Here is a 23,702-nt window from a genome sequence, read left to right on the forward strand (position 1 = left end):
CCTGCTGGGCAGAAAAGCACAGGGTGTGTCAATCCTCTAAGACACACCATCAGGGAAACCGGATACTGATTATTTCTTCCCTCTGAGCCTGTTCTCATCTGGGAATACCTGATTGGGGTGGCCAAGGAGACAACAGAAAACTATGAACTACACTAAGAAAAATGAAGTTATGGCCCAGTCAAAGGAACAAACTTACACTTCAACTGAAAGACAGGAATTTAAAAACTAATGTTAAATCAATTCAAAAAGTTTAGAGAAGATATGGCAAAAGAGATAAAGGCTATAGAAAAAACACTGGGCATACATAAGGCAGAAATTGAAAGTTCAAAAAAACAACTGGCAGAATCTATGGAAATGAAAGGCACAACACAGGAGATGAAAGACATAATGGAAACATACAACAGCAGATCTCAAGGAGCAGAAGAAAACACTCAGGAACTGGAGATTAAGACACCTGAAAGCCTACACACAAAAGAACAGATAGAGAAAAGAATGGAAAAATGTGAGCAACATCTCTGGGAACTTAAAGACAAAACAAAATATGAGTATGTACGTATCATTGGTGACCCAGAAGGAGAAGAGAAGGGAAAAAGGGCAGAAGCAATAATAGAGGAAATAATCAATGAAAATTTCCCATCTCTTATGAAAGACATAAAATTACAGATCCAGGAAGCACAGCATACTCTGAACAGAATAGATCTGAATAGGCCTATGCCAAGACACTTAATATTCAGGTTATCAAATGTCAAAGATAAAGAGAGAATCCTGAAAGCAGCAAGAGAAAAGCAATCCATCGCATACAAAGGAAGCTTAATAAAACTATGTGCAGATTTCTCAGCAGAAACCATGGAGGCAAGAAGTAAGTGGGGTGGTATATTTAAGATACTGAAAGAGAAAAATCGCTAACCAAGAATCCTATATCTGGCAAAACTGTCCTTCAAATATGAGGGAGAGTTGAAAATATTCTCTTGACAAACAGACAATGACAGAGTTTGTGAACAAGATACCTGCTCTACAGGGAATACTAAAGGGAGCACTGCAGACTGATAGGAAAAGACAGGAGTGAGAGGTTTGGGACACAATTTGGGTGATGGTAGCACAGCAGTGTAAGTACACTGAACAAAGATGACTGTGAATATGGTTGAAAGAAGAAGGTTAGGAGCATGTGGGACACCAGAAGAAAAGAGGAAAGACTGGGATTGTATAACACGTTGAAACCTTGAGTGTTCAGCAATTGTGATAAAGTGTACAAATATGTTTTTTCATGAGGGAGAACAACTGAATGTCAACCTTGCAAGGTGTTTTTAAAAATAGGGAGATATTGGGGGAAAAATAAAATCAATATAAACTAGAGACTATAAACAGAATCATTGTATTATGCTTCCTTTAATGTAACAAAGGCAATATACCAAGGTAAATGCAGATAAGAGGGGGGTATAGGGGAGGGGTGTGAGACTCTTGGCATTGGTGATGTTGTCTGACTCTTTATTCTACTTTGATCTAAGGTTATCTTTCCTTTTGCTGCTTCCTAGCTGTCATGTTGTTGTGTTGTTTGTTTTTTTTCTCTTTCATTTTTCTTTTTCTTCTGCCTCTCTACGTTTTTCGATTCTTCCTCCTGCTTTGTGGGAGAAATATAGATGTCCTTATATAGATAGTAGTGAGGGAGGTGAACACTTAAACATGTGACTATACAGGGAACAATCAATTGCTTACTTAGGTTGGAATGTATGGGGTGTGAACAAATCCATCTTAAAAAAAAAATGGGTTTATGATGAAACCTTGAGGGCAGTATACTGAGTGAAATAAGCCAGACACATAAGGACAAATATTGCAGGATCTCATGGATAGGAACTAATTATAATATGTAAACTCATAGACATGAAATATAAGTCTCCAAGATATAGAATGAGGCTAAAGAATGGGGAGCAGTTGCTTATAGCATGTTGTGAGAATAACTAACAGTGCTGAACAGGGCATGAAAGTGGTGGAAAGGGGAAACTGAGTCATGTATGTCACCAGACAGAAAGTTGGAGGTTAAAAGATGGGAATGTATGAAACAGTGAATCTTGTGGTGGGCAATGTCCAAGATTAACTGTACAAATATTAGAAATCTCTTCCATGAACCAGAAAAAATGTATGACACTGCAACTAGAACTTAAAAATAGAGGGGCATACAGGAAAAAATATATAACTATTGCAAACTATATATTACAATTAGTAGTATTTCAATGTTCTTTCATAAACAGTAACAAATGTACTATACCAATACTATGAGACAACAATGGAGGGGGGGTGGTTAGGGATATGCGAGGATTTGAGTTAGCTTTTTTTTTTTTTGTCTTAGTTTCTTTTCTGGAGTAATGAAAATGTTCCAAAAATTGAACAAAAATTAATTGTGGTGATGGATGCACAGCTGTATGATGGTGCTGGGGGCAACTGAATGTACACTTTGGATCCTTGGATAATTGTATATTGTATGGTATGTGAACAATCACAATAAAAAAAAATCTAAAAATATATCTATGTAGACTATCTACTTTTTCTAGTTTATTAAGGTGGATGTTTAGGGTATAGATTTATAAAAATTTAAAAATTTTAATATAGTGTTTACAGCTATAATTGTTCCTCTAGGCACTGCTTTAGCTGTGTGACATAAATTTTTGTATGTTGTATCTTCATTTTCATTCATCTCAAAGTATTATCTAATTTTCCTTTAATTTTCTTCTGTGACCCACTGGTCATTTAGTTGTATAGGTCTAATTTTCACATATTTGTGAATTTTCAAACTTCTTTCTGTTATGAATTTCCAATTTCACTCTATTGTGATCAGAGAACATACTTTGTTTTGTTTCAATCATTTTAATTTTATTGAGGCTTGTTGTAGACCTAATATATGGTCCATCCTGGTGAATGTTCCATGTACACTTGAGAATGTACTGTTCCATTGTTGAGTGTCCCTTAGATGTCTGTTAGGTGTGGTTTGCATATAGGGTTTTACAAGTCTCATATTTACTTGTTATTCTTCTGCTTAGTTGTTCTGTCCATTATTGATAGTGGGGTATTGAAGTCTGCAATTATTATTATTGAATTGTCTATTTCTCCCTACAATTGTCTGAGTTTTTGCCTCATGTATTTTGGCTTCTGTTGTTAGGTGCGTATATATTTATAATAACTATATATTCTTGTTGGTTTTGCCCTTTTATCATTATAAGATACCCTTCTTTTTCTCTATTAACAATTTCATCTTTAGGTCTATTTTGTCTGATATTAATATAGCCACAACAGCTCCCTTTGTTACTGTTTACATGGTCTATATTTTTCTATAGTTGGATCATGTTTCTTTAAAATCCATTCTGCCAATCTGTGCCTTTAATTGGTGAGTTTAATCCATTTATATTTAATGTAATTACTGATAAGGTAGCATTTACTTGTCATTTCACTATTTGGTTTCTATACATCTTATGTCTTTTTGTTCCTCAGTTCCTCCATTACTGCCTGTTTTGGTTTGCTAATGCTGCCTTTTTGCAAAATACCAGAAAAGGATTGGCTTTTATAGAGGGGGTTTATTTCATTACAAAGTTACAGTCTCAAGGCCATAAAGTGTCCAAGGTAAGGCGTCAACCATAAGTTACCTTCACTGGTGAAAGGCCATTGGCATCTGGAAAACCTCTATTAGCTCACAAGGCACGTGGCTGGCGTCTGCTTGCTCCAAGGTTGCATTTCAAAATGGCATTCTCCAAAATGTTGCTCTTGGGGTGTTTTGTCCTCTCTTAGCTGCAGCTCCTCTTCAAAATGTCACTCTCAGTTGCTCTGCAGTCCTTCTGTCTGTGAATTCCTTTATACGACTCCAGTGATTCCATTAACACCCACCCTGAATGGGTGGAGTAACACCTCCATGGAAATTATCCAATCAAACATTTCACTCACATTTGATTGAGTCACATCTCCATGGAAACACTCACAGAATCCCAATCTAATCAACACTAGTATGTCGCCCCCACAAGATTGCATCAAAGAACATGGCATTTTCTGGGGGACATATATATACAAACTGGTACATTCCACTCCCTGGACCCCAGAAAAACATGTTGTTTCCATATACAAAATACATTAATCTCATCACAAGGTCACAAAAACATAAATCATTTCAGTAACAATTGTTAAGTACAAGATCCAATCAAAATCAGTTACAGGCGTGGTCTGTCCTAAGGCATAATTCCCCTTCTAGCTGTGGACCTGTTTCACTTAGAACAAGTTATCTGCTTCCAATATATAAAGGATGTACATTCATAGGATAAACATTCCCTTTTCCATATGGAGAAATAGTAAGGAAAACGGGCTTTAAGGGACCAAAATAGTTCCTAAAACCCACAGGGCAAACTCCATTAGATTTCAAAGTTTGAGAGTCACTTACAGAATAATGTTGTATCCTTGGGGCTTGAGAGAGTGGGATCCAACCCTTTCCAAGGGCCCACAGCAGTCCTTTTCTCTCCAAATGCTGGGGTTAATGCTCCAACATATCCATGCATTGGGGAGACCAACTTTTTATTCAGCCCCACACTCCTCAAACATCGGGGCGCCACCTGGACCCTGCCTTTCTGGGGCAAAGTTTCTCCCTTCTCTGAACAGTGGGGTGGTGGCCAGGCTCTCCCCAATACCCCAGGGAATGTGCTCCACCCTCTCTTAGGCCTGTGGCGACAGCACTCTTCCTGAGCATGGAGGCGGAAGGCCCGCCCTTGACCTCCAGGGCAAACTCACTCTTTCCATGAGTTGCTCTGCTCTTTCTGCCCAAGATTTCTTTTTTTTTTTCTTTTTTAAAAAATTTTTATTTTGAAATAAATTCAAACTTACGGTAGCAGTCACAAAAATAATACAAACCCATACACAGAACTCCAGCATACCCGCCCTCCCCCAATACCCCAATCTACCAACTTTAATATTTTGTCGCTTTACCATTTCTTTCCCTCCCTCCCTCCCTCCCTATCTATCATCCATCATCTGTTGCTCTGTCTTCTGAACATACGAGAACAAGTTGCATACATCCTTGAACAAATAATATAATTCACATATACATTTCCTATGAACAAGAATATTCATTTATGTAATCACATTAAGTGTAGTTAAGAAGTTCAAGAAATTTAACATTGATATAAAGCTTACATTCTATATTTCATTTTTTTCTTATGTCCCAATTATGTCCTTTTGAGCCTTTTCTCCTCTATTCTTAGATCTCATCCAGGATTGTCTATGACATTTAATTGTCATTATATATTTAGACTGTCTTTTTTTTCAATTGTGGAAAACATATGTACAGCATAAATCTTCCCATTCCAACCCCTCCCAAGCATTCCATTTAGTGGTATTAATCACATTCACAATGCTGCAATGCCATCACCTTCCCACCATGCATTACCAGAAATTTCCCTTCACTCCAAACAGAAACCCTACACTCATTTCTTATTAACTCCCCTTTGCCCCTTCCCCAACTTCTCGTAACCCATACTCCTCTTTTCATCTCTATGATCATATTCTCTGATACTTTCTTTGTGTTTACCGTGGTGCTTAAATTTAACATCTTAAGTCTGTAACAATCTTGTTTTCTTTGATACCAACTTAACTTCAGTAGAACACATAAACTATGTTCATTTACTCCTCCATTCCCCCACCTTAATGTAGTTCTTGTCAAAAATTACATATTTTACATTGAGTCCAAAACCACTGATCTATCATTACATTTTATGTTTTAGATCCTGTAGGAAGTAAATAGTGGAGTTACAAATCAAAAATACAGTAGTATTGGTATTTATATTTACCATGTGATCTTTACTGGAAATCTTTATTTCTTCATGTGGTTTCAGTCAATTGTTTAGTGTCCCTTCCTTTCAGCCTGCACAATTCCCTTATAGGACTGATATACTGGTGATATCAGCTTTTGATTATCTGGGGATGTTTTCGTCTCCCCCTCATTTTTACCCTCCAGGTGTTTGTGAATTTTCTAAGTCTCTGATGGTTATTGACTTCTATTTGTATTCCATTGTGGTCAGAGAATGTGCTTTGAATAATTTCAATTTTTTTAAATTTATTGAGGCTTGTTTTATGTCCCAGCCTATGGTCTATTCTGGAGTAAGTTCCATGATCACTAGAGAAGAATGTGTATCCTGGTGATTTGGGATGTAATGTTCTATATATGTCTGTTAAATTTTCTCTCTCTCTCTCTCTCTCTCTCTCTCTCTCTCTCTCTCTCTCTCTCTCTCTTTCCTTTCTTTGTTTTTCTGTCGGTAGGGCTCTCTTTAGTATCTGAAGTAGGGCAGGACTTTTATTAGCAAAATCTCTCAGCATTTGTTTGTGAAAAATTTAAGCTCTCCCTCAAATTTGAAGGAGAGTTTTGCTAGATAAAGTATTCTTGGTTGGAAATTTTTCTCTCTCAGAATTTTAAATATGTCATGCCACTGCCTTCTCACCTCCATGGTGGCTGCTGAGTAGTCACTACTTAGTCTTATGTTGTTTCCTTTGTATGTGATGAATTGTTTTTCTCTTGCTGCTTTCAGAACTTGCTCCTTCTCTTCAGTATTTGACAGTCTGATCAGAATATGTCTTGGAGTGGGTTTATTTAGGTTTATTCCAAGATTTCTTGACTCCACACCTCAATTTCCATGATTCTGTCCTTGAAGAAATTTTTCCTTCAATCTGTTCCTTTTCTATTCCCTCCATTCCAGACCAGCAGTGGCTCCATCTATAAAAATGTTGCAAAAATCTTGTTGGCTTGGCATGAAGCACACAGGGGTTGAAACCATAAGACAATAGGACTTTCCACAAATCCCTTCTGGATAAGTCCATCTCCAATCCTGGCTTGTACTGAAATGGCAGCTGGGTTCCATGTTTGGTTAAATCCTCATGTGGGGCTGTAACCTCTGGGGTCACACTTTCTGGAAGCCGAGAACTTTCCAAACTATCAGTTTCTGTTTTTTTTTTGTACCCAAGAGTTCATTTCTCAGCTTATCTCTGTCCTCTCACATTTTACTATAAGCTGAAGGAGAAGACAGGTGACAATTTCGATATTTAGTGTCAAAATCTCTTCAGCTAAGTATTACAGCTCATAGCTCTCAAATTCTGCCTTCCATCCAATACCAGGACACAATTTTGCCAAATTCTTGGCCACTCTAAAATGAGGATCACCTTCCTTCCAGTTTGCAATGATATTTTTATCATTTTCATTCAAGGCCTAATCAGAAGTATCTTTAGAGTCCATATTTCCACAAACGGTCTCTTCAAAGCAGTCTAGACCTTTTCTATCAAGCTCCTCACAATTCTTCCAGAGTCTTCCCCTTATCCATTTAAAAAGTCATTCCAACATATTTGGTATTTGCAAACTCAGCAGCACCAGCACCCCATTTCTCTGGCACCAAAATATGTTCTGGTTTTCTAATGCTGCCTTTTTACAAAATACCAGAAATGGATCGGCTTTTATAGAGGGGGTTTATTTGGTTACAAAGTTACAGTCTTAAGGCCACAAAGTGTCCAAGGTAAGGCATCAGCCATAGGGTACCTTCACTGGTGAAAGGCCACGGGCATCTGGAAAACCTCTATTAGCTCAGAAGGCACGTGGCTGGTGTCTGCTTGCTCCAAGGTTGCATTTCAAAATGGCATTCTCCAAAATGTTGCTCTTGGGGCATTTTGTCCTCTCTTAGCTGCAGCTCCTCTTCAAAATGTCACTCTCAGTTGCTCTAAGGTCTTTCTGTCTGTGAATTCCTTTATACGACTCCAGTGATCCCATTAACACCCACCCTGAATGGGTGGAGTAACACCTCCATGGAAATTATCCAATCAATTATGTTTCACTCACATTTGATTGAGTGACATCTCCATGGAAACACACAAAGAATCCCAATCTAATCAATGCTAATATGTCTGCCCCCACAAGATTGCATCAAAGAACATGGCATTTTCTGGGGGACATAATATATACAAACCAGTACGCTGCCTTCTTTTGTATTAAATAGACATTTTCTAGTGTGCCATTTTTATTTCCTCATTATTTCTTTACTATATATTTTAAAATTATTTTCTTAGTGGGTGCCCTAGGGATTACCATTATTACTCTAATTCATAACAATTTAAGTTGTATTAATATCAATAAATTTCTATAGTATTCAAAAACTTTGCTCCTTAGGAACTCAGTTTTCCCCCTCCTTTATGTTCTTATTGCCAAAGATTATGTCTTTACACATTATGTGCCCATAAAAATAGATTTATAATTATTGATTTATCAATTGACTTGTAAATTAGATCAGAGGGAAAAAAAGAGTTACAGGCAAACAAACTATACTTATATGTATATACCGATGTTTATATTTGTATTTATCTACCTACATAGTTACTGTTACTGCTACTAGTACTTTTTATTTCTTCTTGAGGATTTGGGTACTGTCTAGTGACCTTTCATTTAAGCTGGAAGGACTCCCTTTAGTATTTCTTATAAATAAGTCTGCTAGTGACAGTCTCTCTCAGTTTTTGTCTACCTGGGAATGTCTTAATTGCTCCTTCATTTCTGAAGGTAGTTTTGTGGATATAGAATTCTTGGCTGACAGTTATATCTTTCAGCACTTTGAATATGTCATCCCACCAACTTCTGGCTTTCATGGTTTCTGATAAGAAATCAGTTGTTAATCTGATTGATGATCATGTGTACATGATGAATTGCTCTTTCTTGCTACTTTCAATCTCTCTTTGGATTTTGTTTTGGCAGTTTGATTATAGCAAGTCTCCTTGTGGATCTCTTTGAGTTTATCCTACTTGGAATTTGTTGATCTTCTCAAATGTGTAGATTATGTCTTCTCAAATTTGGAAAGCTTTTGGCCATTATTTCTTCAAATATTCTTTTGTCCCTTTCTTCTGTCCTCTCTTTTTTGAGACTCCCATTTTGTGTATGTTGCTATGCTTGATGGCATCCACAGGTTTCTTAGATTCTGTTCATTTTTCTTCATTCTTTTTTCCTTGTGTTCCTCAGACTGGGTGATCTAAATTGACCTATCTTCAAATTCACTGATTCTTTCTTCTACTTGCTCAAGTATGCTATTGAGCCCCTCTAGTGAATTTTTCATTTCAGTTGTTGTACTTTTCAATCCCAAAATTTCTATTTGGTTCCTGTTTTATAATTTCTTTCTCTTTATTGATATTCTCTATTTGGCGAGACATCATTCTCATACTTTCCTTCAGTTCTTTAAACATGGTGTCCTTTACCTCTTTGAACATAGTTAACATTACTGATTTAAGTTTTGTCTAGTAAGTCCAATGCCTGGGCTTCTGCAGAGATAGCTTCTATGGATTGCTTCCCCACCCCCCCCCCCACCATGTATGGGCCATACTTACTTGTTTCTCTGCATGTCTCATAATTTTTTAATGAAAACTGTTTAGTGACTTTTCTGGACTCCTTCTTTAAGTTTCATATTCCTTGTCATGTCATGGGTGGTAACTGAAGTCTTTACTTGGTCAGCCTAATGACCAGTCAATGAAGTAACATTAAGTACCTGGAACCAATAAAACCTCCAGTCTTTGCTGAGGAACTCTGTAAGCATGTTGGGGAAGCCTTCAACACAGACTAGCAGTTTACAGCTCTGCCTTAGACTTCATTTCCTGCTTGAGCAGAGCCTCAGGTTTAGCCAAAGCTGAGAGCTTACGGCTTTCTCAGGTCTTTTCTGAGCATGTGTGCAGCACTGGGATGCACACAGTCCTTTATCTGTGTGCAGCTTTCTAGATTCCCAGGAATATGTAGGAGCTTTACAAAGCCTTTATGGACCTATTCCTCAGCTTTTTCTTTAAAGCTTCATCGTTAGTCTATTGTTTGCCCTGTTACCCATCACCTCATACAGTTTCTACATTAAAACAGTTTCCTGTAAATGTATTCAACAAATAGCCCCTAGAGAGATGCCTTTTGCACTAGGCAAGCTCTGAGTCAGGGCAAGTAAAAATAAGTCTTGTCTTTCGAGGGTGGTCTTCTGGAGAATCACCATACAGATCAAATAATGACAATTCTTTGGAAATAAGGATTCAGAAGAGCTCCAGCTCTGTTCTGCTCCTCCAGTACCTGGAATGTGGGCTGTTATTTTTCAAAACTACCACTTGCTTAGCTAGAGGTGGGGGTGGGACTAGGACATATTAAAACCTTACAAAACTCACTTTTTTACAAAGTATGGATTTTGTAATTTTTCTTGTTTAAAACCTTCCTGGGTTCTTCATGCTTTTGGTTAAAGAAAAGCTTTTTTAACCAAAAAGAGTTTTTATCTTAGAGTTCTGGTAAAGTTGATTCTGACAATTTTTGTCAGTTTTTATGTTACTTTTATAAAGAAAAGAATATTGAAAGTCTTACTCTGCCATGTCACTGACAGCCTCAATGAAGCTGTATATTTAGTATTAGACTGTGTATTAGTCATTTTCTGGGTGCATAGAGTATTGGCTATAATTCTAGGGAAATTAATACAGAATTGTTTTACTTCGTGGCTGAAATTTCAGTAAATGTGATACAGATAAAAGATATGAGCCTGGATTTAAGACTAAGTAAATTTAATAAAAAAATTTTATTTTTCATGGATTTCCCCTCAAATGATGAATTTTCATAGGTGAGTTGACATTTCACATGGAATAAAATCTGACAATTCAGTGCCTTGATTTCCTAAATCTTGATGTAAGCTGGAAATAGAGAAGACCCAGTTGGAGGGTTTGTTTCAGGGCCTCTGCTTTATCAAGAGCTGTCCTGGAAGATCTACCTGGGGTTTTGAGATTACAGTGGGCCCATTTTAGAATATAATGGGATTTTAGATTTGATCCCAGATATGACTTTAGAATAGTTTAGAATTGGGTCTGTTTTGAACTAATTAATGTTTCCTGTTCATCCTCAGTAATTTCTCCTCTTGGAGTTATAGCATAATCACACAAGTCTATAAGAGTGGGAGATGTGGCCACAAAACCGTTTCTACTTATCCATTATGCAAGATGAATTTTAGGCTGGTAGGATAAGATTGTTAATGTCTCCTAGAAAAGTAATTGTTTATAGTTATTTCAATTTTGAAGAGCAGTTACTGATGTAGGTCATAATTCATGGTTACCACGTGTGACATTATTAGCAAATTAATTTGTGGCAAGATATTAATTTGATAATATTTTCTTTATTTTCCTTAGTGAATCTCAGGCAATGTGTTATATTGCAACAGCTAATCTGGATGGAGAGACAAATCTGAAAATACGGCAGGTGAAGACAATTTTCTTATTCTAATTTTGTACCTGAGCCCACAATGTCAAGTTTTGTCAAGATGGAAATTCTCTTACCACCATTGAGTGGATGTACTTTCTTCTTATCATACATTTAGATGGGACTTTTTTAATTATAAGGAGGTACTAGATGACTGTGTCACCATTGCTAAGAAGCAGTATGTACAATAAAATTCAGGTCATAATGAATAACATACACATATGCATATTCTTTTGAGGCTATTTTTTATTAGTGTTTTGGTAACAAAAACTACTCTCATGGCTAAGTATCATAAATGGATTGATGGGGGGTGTAAATGAGCTTGAAGTTGTCTTATGTACCACTGCTGTTTATACTACCATTTGAATTTCAGAGAAACTTATGATTATGAATGAGAGGAGAGGGGTCTCCTAATTAAGTTTTCATTAATGGAAAAATAGATGTTGATCTTTAAGGTTACTGATACTCTGCTTTATTAGTTTTCTTTGATTAGGAAGTCCCTGATTACACATTAGATTACTCACAAATCTGTTTCCTAATCTTTTTTGAGAACTTTAATTTGATTTAAAATCAAAGAAAAAAATAGAACTTATTTACTACATTATTTTTGTAAAAATAATTTTAATAATAGAAAAATATACATAGTCTATTTAACCCTCTCTATTTCCAAATCTCTACATCCCCAGTGCTAAACATTGTAGTTGTTTGGTGGTACTTTTTCAGATTTTAAAAAATGTAATATTGACAGACTTCTGTTTCTGGCAAGGTGGAGTAAACATAATTTTCCCTAATTTTTTTTGTTGTTGTTGTTAAGTACAACTAAAAATCTTTGACATTGTGTAAAAAGCACATGTAAAAAGACTGAAAGATGGAGAGAAGGCAGATTGTCTAGGGACCACAGGACTCAGGGAACAACAAGGTGGTGGGTTTTCCTTTTGCCTTATATTTCGACGTGGAGCCAAAGAAGCCAGTAACCCAGAAAGACTGAGAGGCACAGGCAAAATAATTTCCCAGCAAAAGCCTGTTCTCTATACTCAAAGGACCAGGAAAGGAACAGCCTACTAAGACAGAAAACTTTTAGATAACAACCACTCTCCTTCAGCCCAACATCAGAGTCAAACTGTGACTCCCCTCCTACTCAAGCCAGCGGAGGTTGAGTGGGGAACCTGGGTTCACACCCTCAGTGTGCTTTCATGAGATAATCCAACGTTCCAAAACCCTCACCAGGGTGGTACAAAGAAGGCTGGGTAGGAAGCCGAAGTTTCCATTCCTGCTGAACAGTAACGAGGCCCTGAACCCACTCCAAGAAAGGAAGTTCTGATACGTGCTACAACACGGGTGATCACTTAATTTCCTGTGTTGATTGAAATGAAACAGACACAAAATGACAAATATTGTATGATTCCACTTATATGAAATATCTAGAGTAAGCAAACTCGGAGAGAGTAACCTAGAAGTTACTAAGGCTGGGTGTGATGGTTAGGTTCATGTGTCAACTTGGCCAGGTGATAGTACCCAGCTGTCTGGTCAAGCAAACACTGGCCTAACAATTGCTGTGTGGATGTTTGTGGCTGGTTAATAAACCAACAGGCTGGTTTATTAAATCATCAGTCAATTGACTACAGCTGTGACTGATGACTCAGTGAAGGCCGTGTCTTCCACAATGAGAGAGTGCAATTGGCTGGATTTAATCCAATTAATCAGTTTAAGACTTATAAGCGAGACAGATAGAGGACCTTCACTTCTTCTTCGGCTGCCCAGTGAAGTGCTTCCTGAGGAGCTCGTCAAAGTTGCTGGTTCCTTTCCTGAGGAGTTCATCGAACACATTTGTCAAAGATCCCAGTTCGTTTCCTGAGGAGTTCATTGGACATCTTCCTTGGAGTTGACAGTTTGCTGACTGCTCTACAGAATTTGGACTTGTGCATACCCACAGTTGCATGAGTCACTTTTACAAATTTTATAGTCAGAGACACCTCTCATTGGTTCTGTTTCCCTAGAGAACCCTAACTAATACACTGGGTATAGGAGAAATTGGGAGTTATTGTTTAATGGGAATCGAATTTTTGGGGCCATGAAAAAGTGTTGGTAATGGATAGTGGTGATGGTAGCACAACATCATGAATATAATTACTACCACTGACATAGTTTAAATGGAAAATTTTGTGTGATATATATGTTACCCTAATTTAAAAAAAAAACAACTAGGAACCAAACAGGATCAGAGAGGATGTTTTGTTGCAGTATCTTATGACAGAATCTATGACGGATTGGAGCTGTGTACCCCAGACAAACATGTTCTTAATCTATTTCTGTGGATGTGAACTCATTGTAAGTAGGACTTTTTGTTGAGGTTACTTCAGTTAAGATGTGGCCCAACTGAATCAGGATGGGTCTTAATCCTATTACTGGAGGCTATATATAGAAGATCACAGAGAGGGAAATCGGATACATACAGAGAAGCCATGGGGAGCATCCAGGAGCTGGAAGTCAACGGAACTGAGAAGCCAGGAGAGGCCACCGTGTGCATTGCCATGTGATGAAAGCCAAGCACCAAACATCACCAGCAGCCAGCCCCAGAGGCCAGTCTTCTGGAAGAAGGAATTTCTCCATGGGCATCTTGATTTTGGACTTCTCCTAGCCTCAAAACCATGAGCCAAAAAATTCCCACTATTTAAGCCAAGCCATTGCATGGTATTTGTTTTAGCAGCTGGGAAACTAAAACAGAATCTAATCTGCTGTCCTCGCCCAGTCCCCAACACTTCTGGAGAAAAATAAGTCTGTCCATACCAACTACCCTGTTATGTCTTGGAGGGTCCTGGGTCACTGTGCCGGTTTGAATGTATTATGTCCCCCAGAAAAAGCCATATTCTTTGATGCAATCTTGTGGGGCAAGCATAATAGTGGGGATTAAGTTGGACTATTTGGATTAGGTTGTTTGTATGGAGATGTGCCCCACCCAGCTGTGGGTGATGACTCTGGTGGGATACTCCCATGGAGGCATGGCCCCACCCATTCAGGGTGGGCCTTGATCAGGGGAGCCATGTAAACGTGCTGACTCAAAGAGACTGAATGGAGTGCAGCTGTGAGTGATGTTTTGAAGAGGAGCAAGCTTGCTAGAGAGGAACGTCCTGGGAGAAAGCCGTTTTGAGGCCGGAGCTTTGGAGCAGACGCCAGCTGCCTTCCTAGCTAGCAGAGGTTTTCCGGACGCCACTGGGCATTCTCCGGTGAAGGTACCCGATTGTTGGGGTGCTACCTTGGATGCTTTGTGGCCTTAAGACTGTAACTGTGAAGTGAAATAAACCCCTGTTTTATAAAAGCCTATCCATCTCTGGTGTTTTGCATTCTGCAGCATTAGCAAACTAGAACAGTCACTCACTGTGAAAGTTAACAGAAATGACCCTGGACAGTAGCTACCCTCCTTCTGGGTTCTCTTGAGCAGAAGGATGATTTGCCTTTGTTGCGTGTCAGGACCTGATTGGCCTCCTCCCCTAGGATCTGCCTGTGCCATCTGGTGTCAAGGGCATGGTCTGCTACTCCGTTGTCTGCCTCCATTTCCTCTCCCTTTCCCTTACAAATGAGAATGAGGTGTTATCTCTAGTTCCACACCACTCATGTAGTTTTCATCAACTATCTAGTGACCTGTTTTTGTTTATTCACATTTGTAAACAAAGGACAATTTTAACAAGAATTTGTAGTTGGTGTTGATTTGCTGTGTAGTCATGAATAGGTAAAAACAGCTGATCAGGATTCCGTGGGAGCACATAGTACCATAAATAAATACTTAATAAATGTAATCAATAATTTTCAATACCTATATTAATATAATATAATATAACTATGATATAATAAAATCAATAAACATTTGCCAAATAAATGAATGAGTATGTGCATGAGTCAAGTTCATGGCCAGAATGCAGAGCCCTGGAGAATGCAGAATGGAGAAAGAACTATTACTGAATTTCCCTCCAGGACAGAGCTGCTTTTATTTTAATTCAACTTCTCCATGGTTTGTTGTAAAATTTCTTACTCTGGCCTCAGTGTGATGGATGGTCATTTATTCTCATTGGAGGCACTTTTTGGTGCTCTATACTTAAGAAAAATCTGCTACTTCCAGCTATTTTAATTAAGGGAAAAGGGAAGTCCTAATAGACTTGGCTGCTTCCATATTCTCTTTAATTCTGAATGAATACACACAGGACTCTCCCTCCTCAATTTATTTTCACACTCAGAACCTGAAATTTCTTTACTTGGGTTTTATTTTACTCTGCTCTGGATCACTTGTTGATCTAATCTAATCTAATCTAACCTGACTTATTTTTTTGAACCCCCTAAAAACTAATGGTCCACTGATCGTATTCTTCCTTGTTTTCTATTATTTGAAAAAATTCCTGACCTATTAATGCAATTTTGAGACATTTGGGGGACAAGCACATGGGTGCCTCCTGACATCATGAAGCAGACATCCAACCATAGATTTTAAAATTTGCATGTTTCCTGATTATTTTAAGTGGTGGGCTGCAAGTTCTATGTATATTTTAACAGGGTCTAATTCAGGTACATATGCATATTGATAAAATATTATATATTGTTTGGTTATAGGAAGTATACTTTCAAAAATGATATTTTCAGCAGAGGTAGTGAAAATTATCTTTCATACTTCCTTCAATCCTGTTAAAATTATTTTGAAAAATACTGATATGTCTTCTGGCAAAGTTTACATTAAAGTTTGTTCTGAATTGTTTTATTATCCAGTATATGCAGTACATTTTTAGACACTGGCTTTCATCTTTGTTTATTGACTATTGGAGACATTGCACTTTGCCACAGTACATTAACCTTTTATTTTCCTTTGGGTTTTTCCCTTTCTTTTCGTTTCTTTTTTTCCTTTTCTTTCTTTCTTTCCTTTTTTTTTTTCCTAGTCTTTGGCAGAAACAGCTGAAATGCATATGGAAAAACAATTGTTAAGCCTATCTGGAAGAATAGAATGTGAAGGACCTAATCGTCATTTTGATAACTTCACTGGGACCTTGTATCTAGATGGTCACAGGTATCATCTTAACTCTTCTCAAACTTTTTTTTTTTTCCTTTCATGGAACAGAGTGTGATAATTTTTGTTCTCTCAATTAGTAACATTTTAAAACATTGTAATTGTTCATGTTTTACTTGACTTTGAGAAAAAAAATACCCTGAACCATCAATGTAATTTTTTTTTAAAGGATTCTTAAATATAAGTGGAAAGTATTTGGCATTCTCTTAATCAGTATACCTACAAATGTTAGAGCTAGAGAAGAAGTCAAGCCCAAGTTCCTACTAAATTTTATTTTAGTAACATATACAACCTAAAATTTCTCCTCCTTTTAAATCATATTCAGATATATAATTCATTGATGTTAATTACATTCACAATATTGTGCTACCATCACCATCATCCATTAACAAAACTTTTCCATCACACCAAACAGAAATTCTGTACCAATTAAACATTAACTTCCTATGTCCTACCCTTCCCCAGTGCCTGGTAACCTGTATTCTAGTTTCTGACTCTATGAATTTGGTTATTCTAATTATTTCATACCAGTGAGATCATACAATATTTGTCCTTGTGTCTGGCATATTTCACTCAACATGATGCCCTCAAGGTTCATCCATGTTGCCACATGTAGCAGAACTTTGCTCCTTTTCACAGCTGCTTAATATTCCATTGTATGTATATACCACATTTTATCTATTCATCTGCTGAAGGACAATTGGGTTGCTTCCATCTTTTGGCACTGGTGAATAATGCCACTATGAACATTGGGGAGCAAATAGCTGTTTGAGTCCCTGCTCCAAGCTCCTGTTGAGTATAAATATTTAACACATCTTCTGGGGCAAATCAGTGGGAAGAACATGGTTTTGAAAGTGACTAAAGAAGAGAAACAACTAAGGATGTGTTTTGATTATGATGGAGTGTTTTTCTTTACGTCCGCTCCTCTTATGTGTCCTTTCCACTTAGGACTTTCATGGGCACACCTTTATATACCGAGTATCCCAGTGCTGGAGGGGACGAGGCTATGTCAACACAGCAGACAAACATGCAGTCCCTTCTAGAACTTACCAAATACACACATGGATGTTTATTTGTCTACCTCATCTTCCCTGACAAATTAAGTACTATATGGTTCATAAAATAGTCACTATTTCCAAAGTGGATGAGGTTTTAATGATTGTCTCAGAATTCAACTTCTAGTTCAGAGTAACACAGCAGAGTAACTGTCCAGGTTAGTCCCCAAATAGTCCCGGTTTAAGCTTTTACTCTTAAGTGCCCCATTTTACTCTCGAAAGTGTCCCATTTTGGATGATATAGTTCACAGTCACCCTAGGTATAAGAGATGTTTCTCCTGCTAACATTTTTAATGAACTTACCTTTGGAATGATGAGAAATGAATGATAAAACAAATTTTTTTCTAAACCCTTTTGGGAACAAGTGCTTTTTTAGGGAGAAACATTTTTTTTTTTTTTTATTGTTTCTTGTCCCCAAAGTCAAACTTAACCACAGGAAATAAATATAAGGTGAGAGCCTATGCTTTTTTAGAGAAAACTCTTTTGGTAGTTTATAAATGCTCTTTCTTATTTTTCAGTCCTGTTCCCCTTGGGCCTGACCAGGTCTTGCTAAGAGGCACTGAGCTTAGAAATACTCAGTGGGTATTGGGCATTGTTGTTTATACTGGATCTGAATCCAAATTCATGCAGGTAAGACAATATGGGCTGATGAATGGTACTGTTTTTATATTTTTCTTTCTGCTTTTTTATAAAGTGAGGGAGTTTAGTACATGTCTCCTGAATTTAGGGGGCTCATTTCTGGTTATTAACCTGAAATTTGAAGGGAGGTCTGTACTTCAACTAAATTGAGGTCTTTCTTCTGACTTTAAAAATTATGTCTTAACAGACATTTATTATCCTGTGTCTTCAGGGAATGGGGGAAAATTTGTCTTAACTTAGGGGTTTCCATTAGCTGAGTAAGTTGTAAATAATTAAGAGATGACTTGTTTTTGTCAGCAATGTTTATCACTTTGCTTTCATTTATCAAAGAAAGTGTTTCAATGCTAGTAGTATTTGCTTTGCATTGTGTGTTTATATTGCCTATGTTTTTAAAGTCCACATATGGCTATCATTTATGGTAAGACATTTTTTGCCAAAATAACTTTAGAAATTCCACATAAATTATTACTCTCATGTGTCACACTTGTTAACGTTTGAGAAACCCTCAGGATGCCATGGTTTGGACTAGGAATCTCTTGAATATTTATTATTAATGAGAAGTGACTTGACAATGTCTACCCATTTTTCCATTTTCTAAGCATACCATTTGGCTTTAGCTGTTAATCCCACCAATTTTTTTTAGCATTTATTTAGTACCTTTGGGGTTATAGTAAGGAACAGAGATATTTTCTGCCCTCCAGTTGCTTATAGTCTGTGGAGGAAGAGGTCAAGATAATATAATACAAAGCTGTAAGAAAGCAGGAGTAAGTATAGTAAGTAACCCAACACTGAGGCTGCCTTAGGGAGGTAATATGTAAACTGAGATCTGAAGGATGTGTAGAACAGGTAGAAGTGTAAAGGAGGTAGGGAGGCAGGTAAAACAGGGAACTGGTAAGAGAGCTCTAGGCCAGGAGTAAGGCCCACATCCCGAACCGTTGGTGAGTGCGGCTCAGCACGGCCGGAACGTAGATGGCAGGGAAAGGAGGCCTGGAGTGGGGGAGACCGGTAAGAGGCAATTTGGGGCCTACATGACCAAGGAACTGGCTGCATTTTCTTGTGAAGCCATGGCCAGCTCAGTAACATACCATCTTGTATTTGCCTTTCCGCTTCTCTGTCTCATGGTTCTTTGACCCCTCACTCTCACTGCCCTGGGCTTGCTGTCTGCAATAAAGAGCATAAACATGTACATTTTTACCCCAGACTCTGTTTTCTAAGGGACCTGGGCTCAGACTGTGATATAAATGCAAGTTTTGCTGTAAGTAGAAGTTCATATTTGGCAGGAGACCAGGGTTAACATTTGGTTGTTGCATATGATTTAGTGGAACCCACGTAATAACGGCCTTGTGATTCATTTGCAAAATTGGCAATTTTTGAAGACTAAACATTTATGTCTTCAGTTTTCTTCAACTGATAATTCTGTATTTCTTAATTATTTATGTATATTAATACAACTTCTCATTTAAGATTTAAATGTCTAGTGTAGCTTAAACAAAGAAACCAAACATTCCATTACCCACCCCATGTGGTTCGTCTACACTGTTAACACATGATAAAGTGGCTCCTATTCTATCACAGTGTTTTGTGGATCTAAATCCTTGTAGGGTTTACTACACAAACTATGTCATTACAGAATAATGAAAACCTCAGAGAAGGACTGTTCATGCTTTTAGATAAGAAACAACTAGTTAATATAAATATTTTCTTTCCAAAAGATAGTAAAAAGCAGCATACTTAATTGAAAATGATTCTATATTATAGAGCATTTGTAGATAGAATGTATACAAGTTAACCAGAGGGGACATCAGGATTACTTTAGGATATAAATATATATATTTACAAGAAAGTTCCCTTGTAATAAGCTTAATGCAGTTAAACTTAGGAATTTTTTTTCAGTTTGTCTATGTCTGTGTTTTGCAGGAAAGTTTAATTTTTTGCATGATTAACTTATTTTGATATTTCATAAACTTTGAGCATTTTATAGTTCTGCATTTTCAATGAAATATGGAAATGGTAAATGTAATCTGGTAAAGTGTGATTAAAAAGTTAAGAATTATTTTTCTTATGTTCTGATAGACTTCTACAGACAATGTAGTTAGTTTTGTTATGCAGAACCAGAAATGTTAAAAGAAACTTAAATTTAAAGCTCTCACTTTAAGTAGACAATGTTTCTTAGAAGATTTTTCCTTTCCCTAAACCAGAGCTTTCGTCTTCCTAAAATGTGCATGTTAGAACAATTGTAGTGCTGATAAAGCCTGGAACATTCTCCCAACAGACTCAGGTGAAAGGTATCTTTTCATAGTTTTTAAACAGGAAATAATTTAAAAACAGAAGAGGTAAGTCAATAAATTAATGAGGTCTTCCCCTCTTCCCCCATATAGAAAACCCTTTAGGCTGTCAGATTTACCATATTTGATTTTTAGAAACTCTACAACGTTGAGGTGATGGATCTGCAGTGATCCATTCTGCTTTGTCACTAGAACACTTTTTTTTTTTGTAGAGGGAGAATGAAATTCTGAGAATTAAAATGAAATTATCTTGTTATTGTGACATTCAGTCATTTAAATACATTTATTCATAAAATAGAACATTTCTTGAATATCCACTGAATTCCAGTTACCTTGCCTTGTATATATTATGTCCCCCAGAAAAAGCCATGTTCTTTGATGCAGTCTTGTGGGGGCAGACATATTAGTGGGGATTGGGTTGGAACATTTGGATTAGGTTGTTTCCATGGAGATGTGACCCACCCAACTGTGGGTGATAGATAACTCTGATCGGATGGTTTCCATGGAGGTGTGGCCTTGCCCATTCAGCATGGGTCTTGATTAGTTTACTGGAGCACTATATAAATTCAGACAGAAGAAGCAAGCTTGCTACAGCCAAGAGAGACACTTTGAAGAATGCGCAGGAGCTGAGAGAGGAATTGCAGTTTACAGAGACATTTGGAGACGGCTTTTGAAAGCAGACTTTTGCCCTGGAGAAGCTAAGAGAGGGACAGACGCCCCAAGAGCAACTTTGAGTGACATTTTGGAGAGAAGCTGGAGCCTAGAGAGGAACGTCCTGGGAAAAAGCCATTTTGAAACCGGAACTCCAGAGCAGATGCCAGCCACGTGCCTTCCCAGCTAACAGAGGTTTTCCGGACACCATTGGCCATCCTCCAGTGAAGATTAACTGTGTAACCAACTAAACTCTCTTTTATAAAAGCCAATCCGTTTCTGGTGTTTTGCAAAAAGGCAGCATTAGCAAACTAGAACAGTACATATAAATGTAAGAATTTTGTGAACCTTTGGAGATTTATCAGCCGTCCTTCAAACAGTCTCTTAGGACCCTGACATTAAGTTCTTGAACTTATAACAAAACAAAACAAAATAAGAACTAAGTCCCGAGCATAGCAACGTGACTACTGGGTAAATACTTGTGAAGTGAGTTCACTAGCTTTTATTTTTATTTAGCCACTTTAGACCTTGCCCAAGTTCTCTTAGGTCTGGTTATGTTGGAATAATCTGCATAACTAGTGTTATTTGAAGAAGAAATCTTGAACAATTGTGATAGAATCATGTGAGTGTGAATAAGTTTTCTAGGAACTAGTAAAAGAAGTCCTGAGCCTGTTTATGATCAGGTAAGGAGAAAAGACTTGCTCATTCAACAATGTGGCATACTTCTGTTCTACTAGTTATTTGGCAAAAAGTGCTTTCCTCTTTTTGACTGTGGGAATTTTGCCCTGCAAATGTTTGTGCATTATAATTCCTTGGGATATTTTTTTCTCTCTCTGTGTGTGTCTGTGCATGCTATTGTGCAGAATTTAGTCAGATCACCTCTCAAGAGGTCAAATGTTGAGAAAGTCACCAACATGCAGATCTTTGCTTTATTCATCCTGCTCCTGGTCATGTCCTTTATGAGTTGTGTGGGGGCCCTATTCTGGAATCAAACAAACGGGACAGACATCTGGTACCTTGGAAGTAAGGGTAAGTATCAGAGGAGGGCAAAGAGCTGCCATTTTTGGAAACTGTAATGCTTCCTAAATGTGACTCTAAAGAGTTGTTTTCGTGTTCTTATTTAAAAGGGAAGGCACTGTACTAAGCGCTGTCTTCCTTCCTCCCACCCTCCTGACTTCTTTTTCTCTCTCTCTCTTTTTCTCCCTCTCTCCCTCTCTCTCTCTCTCAACTAATCCTCTAAAACTCGAGGATTAAAGAGTTTTAGAAACAGAATGTTCCCTTCTTAGGAAGATTTTGAAAAGACTGTTTTAACAATTACGCATAATTCTGGCATTCCAGAGCAAAGAAGAGAGAAAGAAGTCAGGGTAGAAGCATGAGATTGTGTGTCAGCTGCACCAGGTCTGAATCTTTGGCTCTCTCTTTTAATAACTATGAAAACCTGGGCAAGCTGTTTTTTTCTGCTCTGAGCCTTACTTCTCTTGTTAAAAATTGAGGACAATACCTATGTCATTGATTTATTGGGATGGCTTAGTACAGTGCTTTGGGACGTGCCAAGAAAATGAGGACAAATGAGGGGATTTGCTGTTTAAATTGCCCTTCTGTCAATAAAAGGCTTAAAGGTAAACTGGGATTTGGTATTAAAAGTTAAGCACTTTTTTGCTCACGTCTTTCTGTATTTTCGGAGGAAACCATTATACATCTTTCTGTCTTCTCTAATCTATCACATGAGGATTTTAAACTGTTCTATTTTCCTTCTTGAGGACGCATTTGGGAGCATTTTAGGAGTAAAGAAACAAAGACAGACTATGTAGACCAGATAAAAAATCAAGAGTTCTTTCTGATGAAATACAGTCTTCTATATGTTGCCTGTCCAGTTTTGATTTCAAGCTTAAAGACCTTAGGTTATTGTTTTTTTTAACGTAACTTGGGCTTAAATTTGCTTATTCAATTTGTTCTAGCCAAAGAGTGTGATAATTATCTTATTTTGAAACAAATATAAAAGCTTATGAAAGTCACTGATATTTTGACATACGTATGCATAAATTTGGCTATAAAATGTGTCAAATTCTGCATACTGTACAACATTGACATTATCTTGAATATTAAACTTTGGGGGAAATGCATGACTACATTTAAATTGCTTGGATAATCTCTATTAATGGTAACTACATGACTTACAGTGGAAAGGTTTTTCTGTTGGTCATTTATAATGCGCTTTGCATTAACTGCAGAGAGATTACTTTTGGGGTGAAGACTAAAACAGTCTAATAGAACAATGTCAAGCTCCATATTTCATTTTTCCTTTTCTTGAATTTGACTGTTTAAAGATTATTCTTTAGCCTCTGGAATCCTGTACAAATATTTCATCTGCATTGATTCTGGAACCTTAACTTTTGTTGACTTTCACCCAACAGAAAAGTATTCACAAGCTGAATCCATCCCTTTAAAGCCTGTATCCCACAGTCTCTCCCAGATACCTTAAAAAAAATATTTTTTTCTTGAAAGAAGAGGCTACCCAGATTGTTTCCTTCTCCTGATCTCCTGGTCAGTCTTGGGCACATTTTAATCTTTTTAATCTCCACTTGAGCCGGTTTGCTGAAATGGTTTCTCAAGCATATGAATACGTTCCTAATTGTCAAACCCAGTGGTCGTGGTTTTATTTATCATCTTATTGGACCTCTCTGCCACCTTTTTCTGATTTTTTTGACTGTTTTTTCTCTATCTGAGTCATGGAAATCTTGATCAAACTTTTAAATGCTGGTGTTTCTTCAAGATCTTTG

General features: G+C 37.3%; 1 protein-coding gene across 1 annotated transcript in view; it reads left to right on the forward strand.

Annotated features, from left to right (window-relative positions):
• LOC119506769 (phospholipid-transporting ATPase IB-like) overlaps nucleotides 1-23,702 on the forward strand; it is a 215,222-nt gene that overhangs the window by 28,073 nt on the left and 163,447 nt on the right. Inside the window, exons 3-6 of the mRNA XM_037799892.1 lie at nucleotides 11,176-11,245; nucleotides 16,165-16,292; nucleotides 17,866-17,977; nucleotides 21,786-21,951. Coding sequence (XP_037655820.1) covers nucleotides 11,176-11,245; nucleotides 16,165-16,292; nucleotides 17,866-17,977; nucleotides 21,786-21,951 — 476 coding nt within the window. The remainder of the gene's footprint in view (nucleotides 1-11,175; nucleotides 11,246-16,164; nucleotides 16,293-17,865; nucleotides 17,978-21,785; nucleotides 21,952-23,702) is intronic.

This window comes from Choloepus didactylus, chromosome 12 (genome assembly GCF_015220235.1).
Source record: "Choloepus didactylus isolate mChoDid1 chromosome 12, mChoDid1.pri, whole genome shotgun sequence".
Lineage (NCBI taxonomy): Eukaryota > Metazoa > Chordata > Mammalia > Pilosa > Megalonychidae > Choloepus > Choloepus didactylus.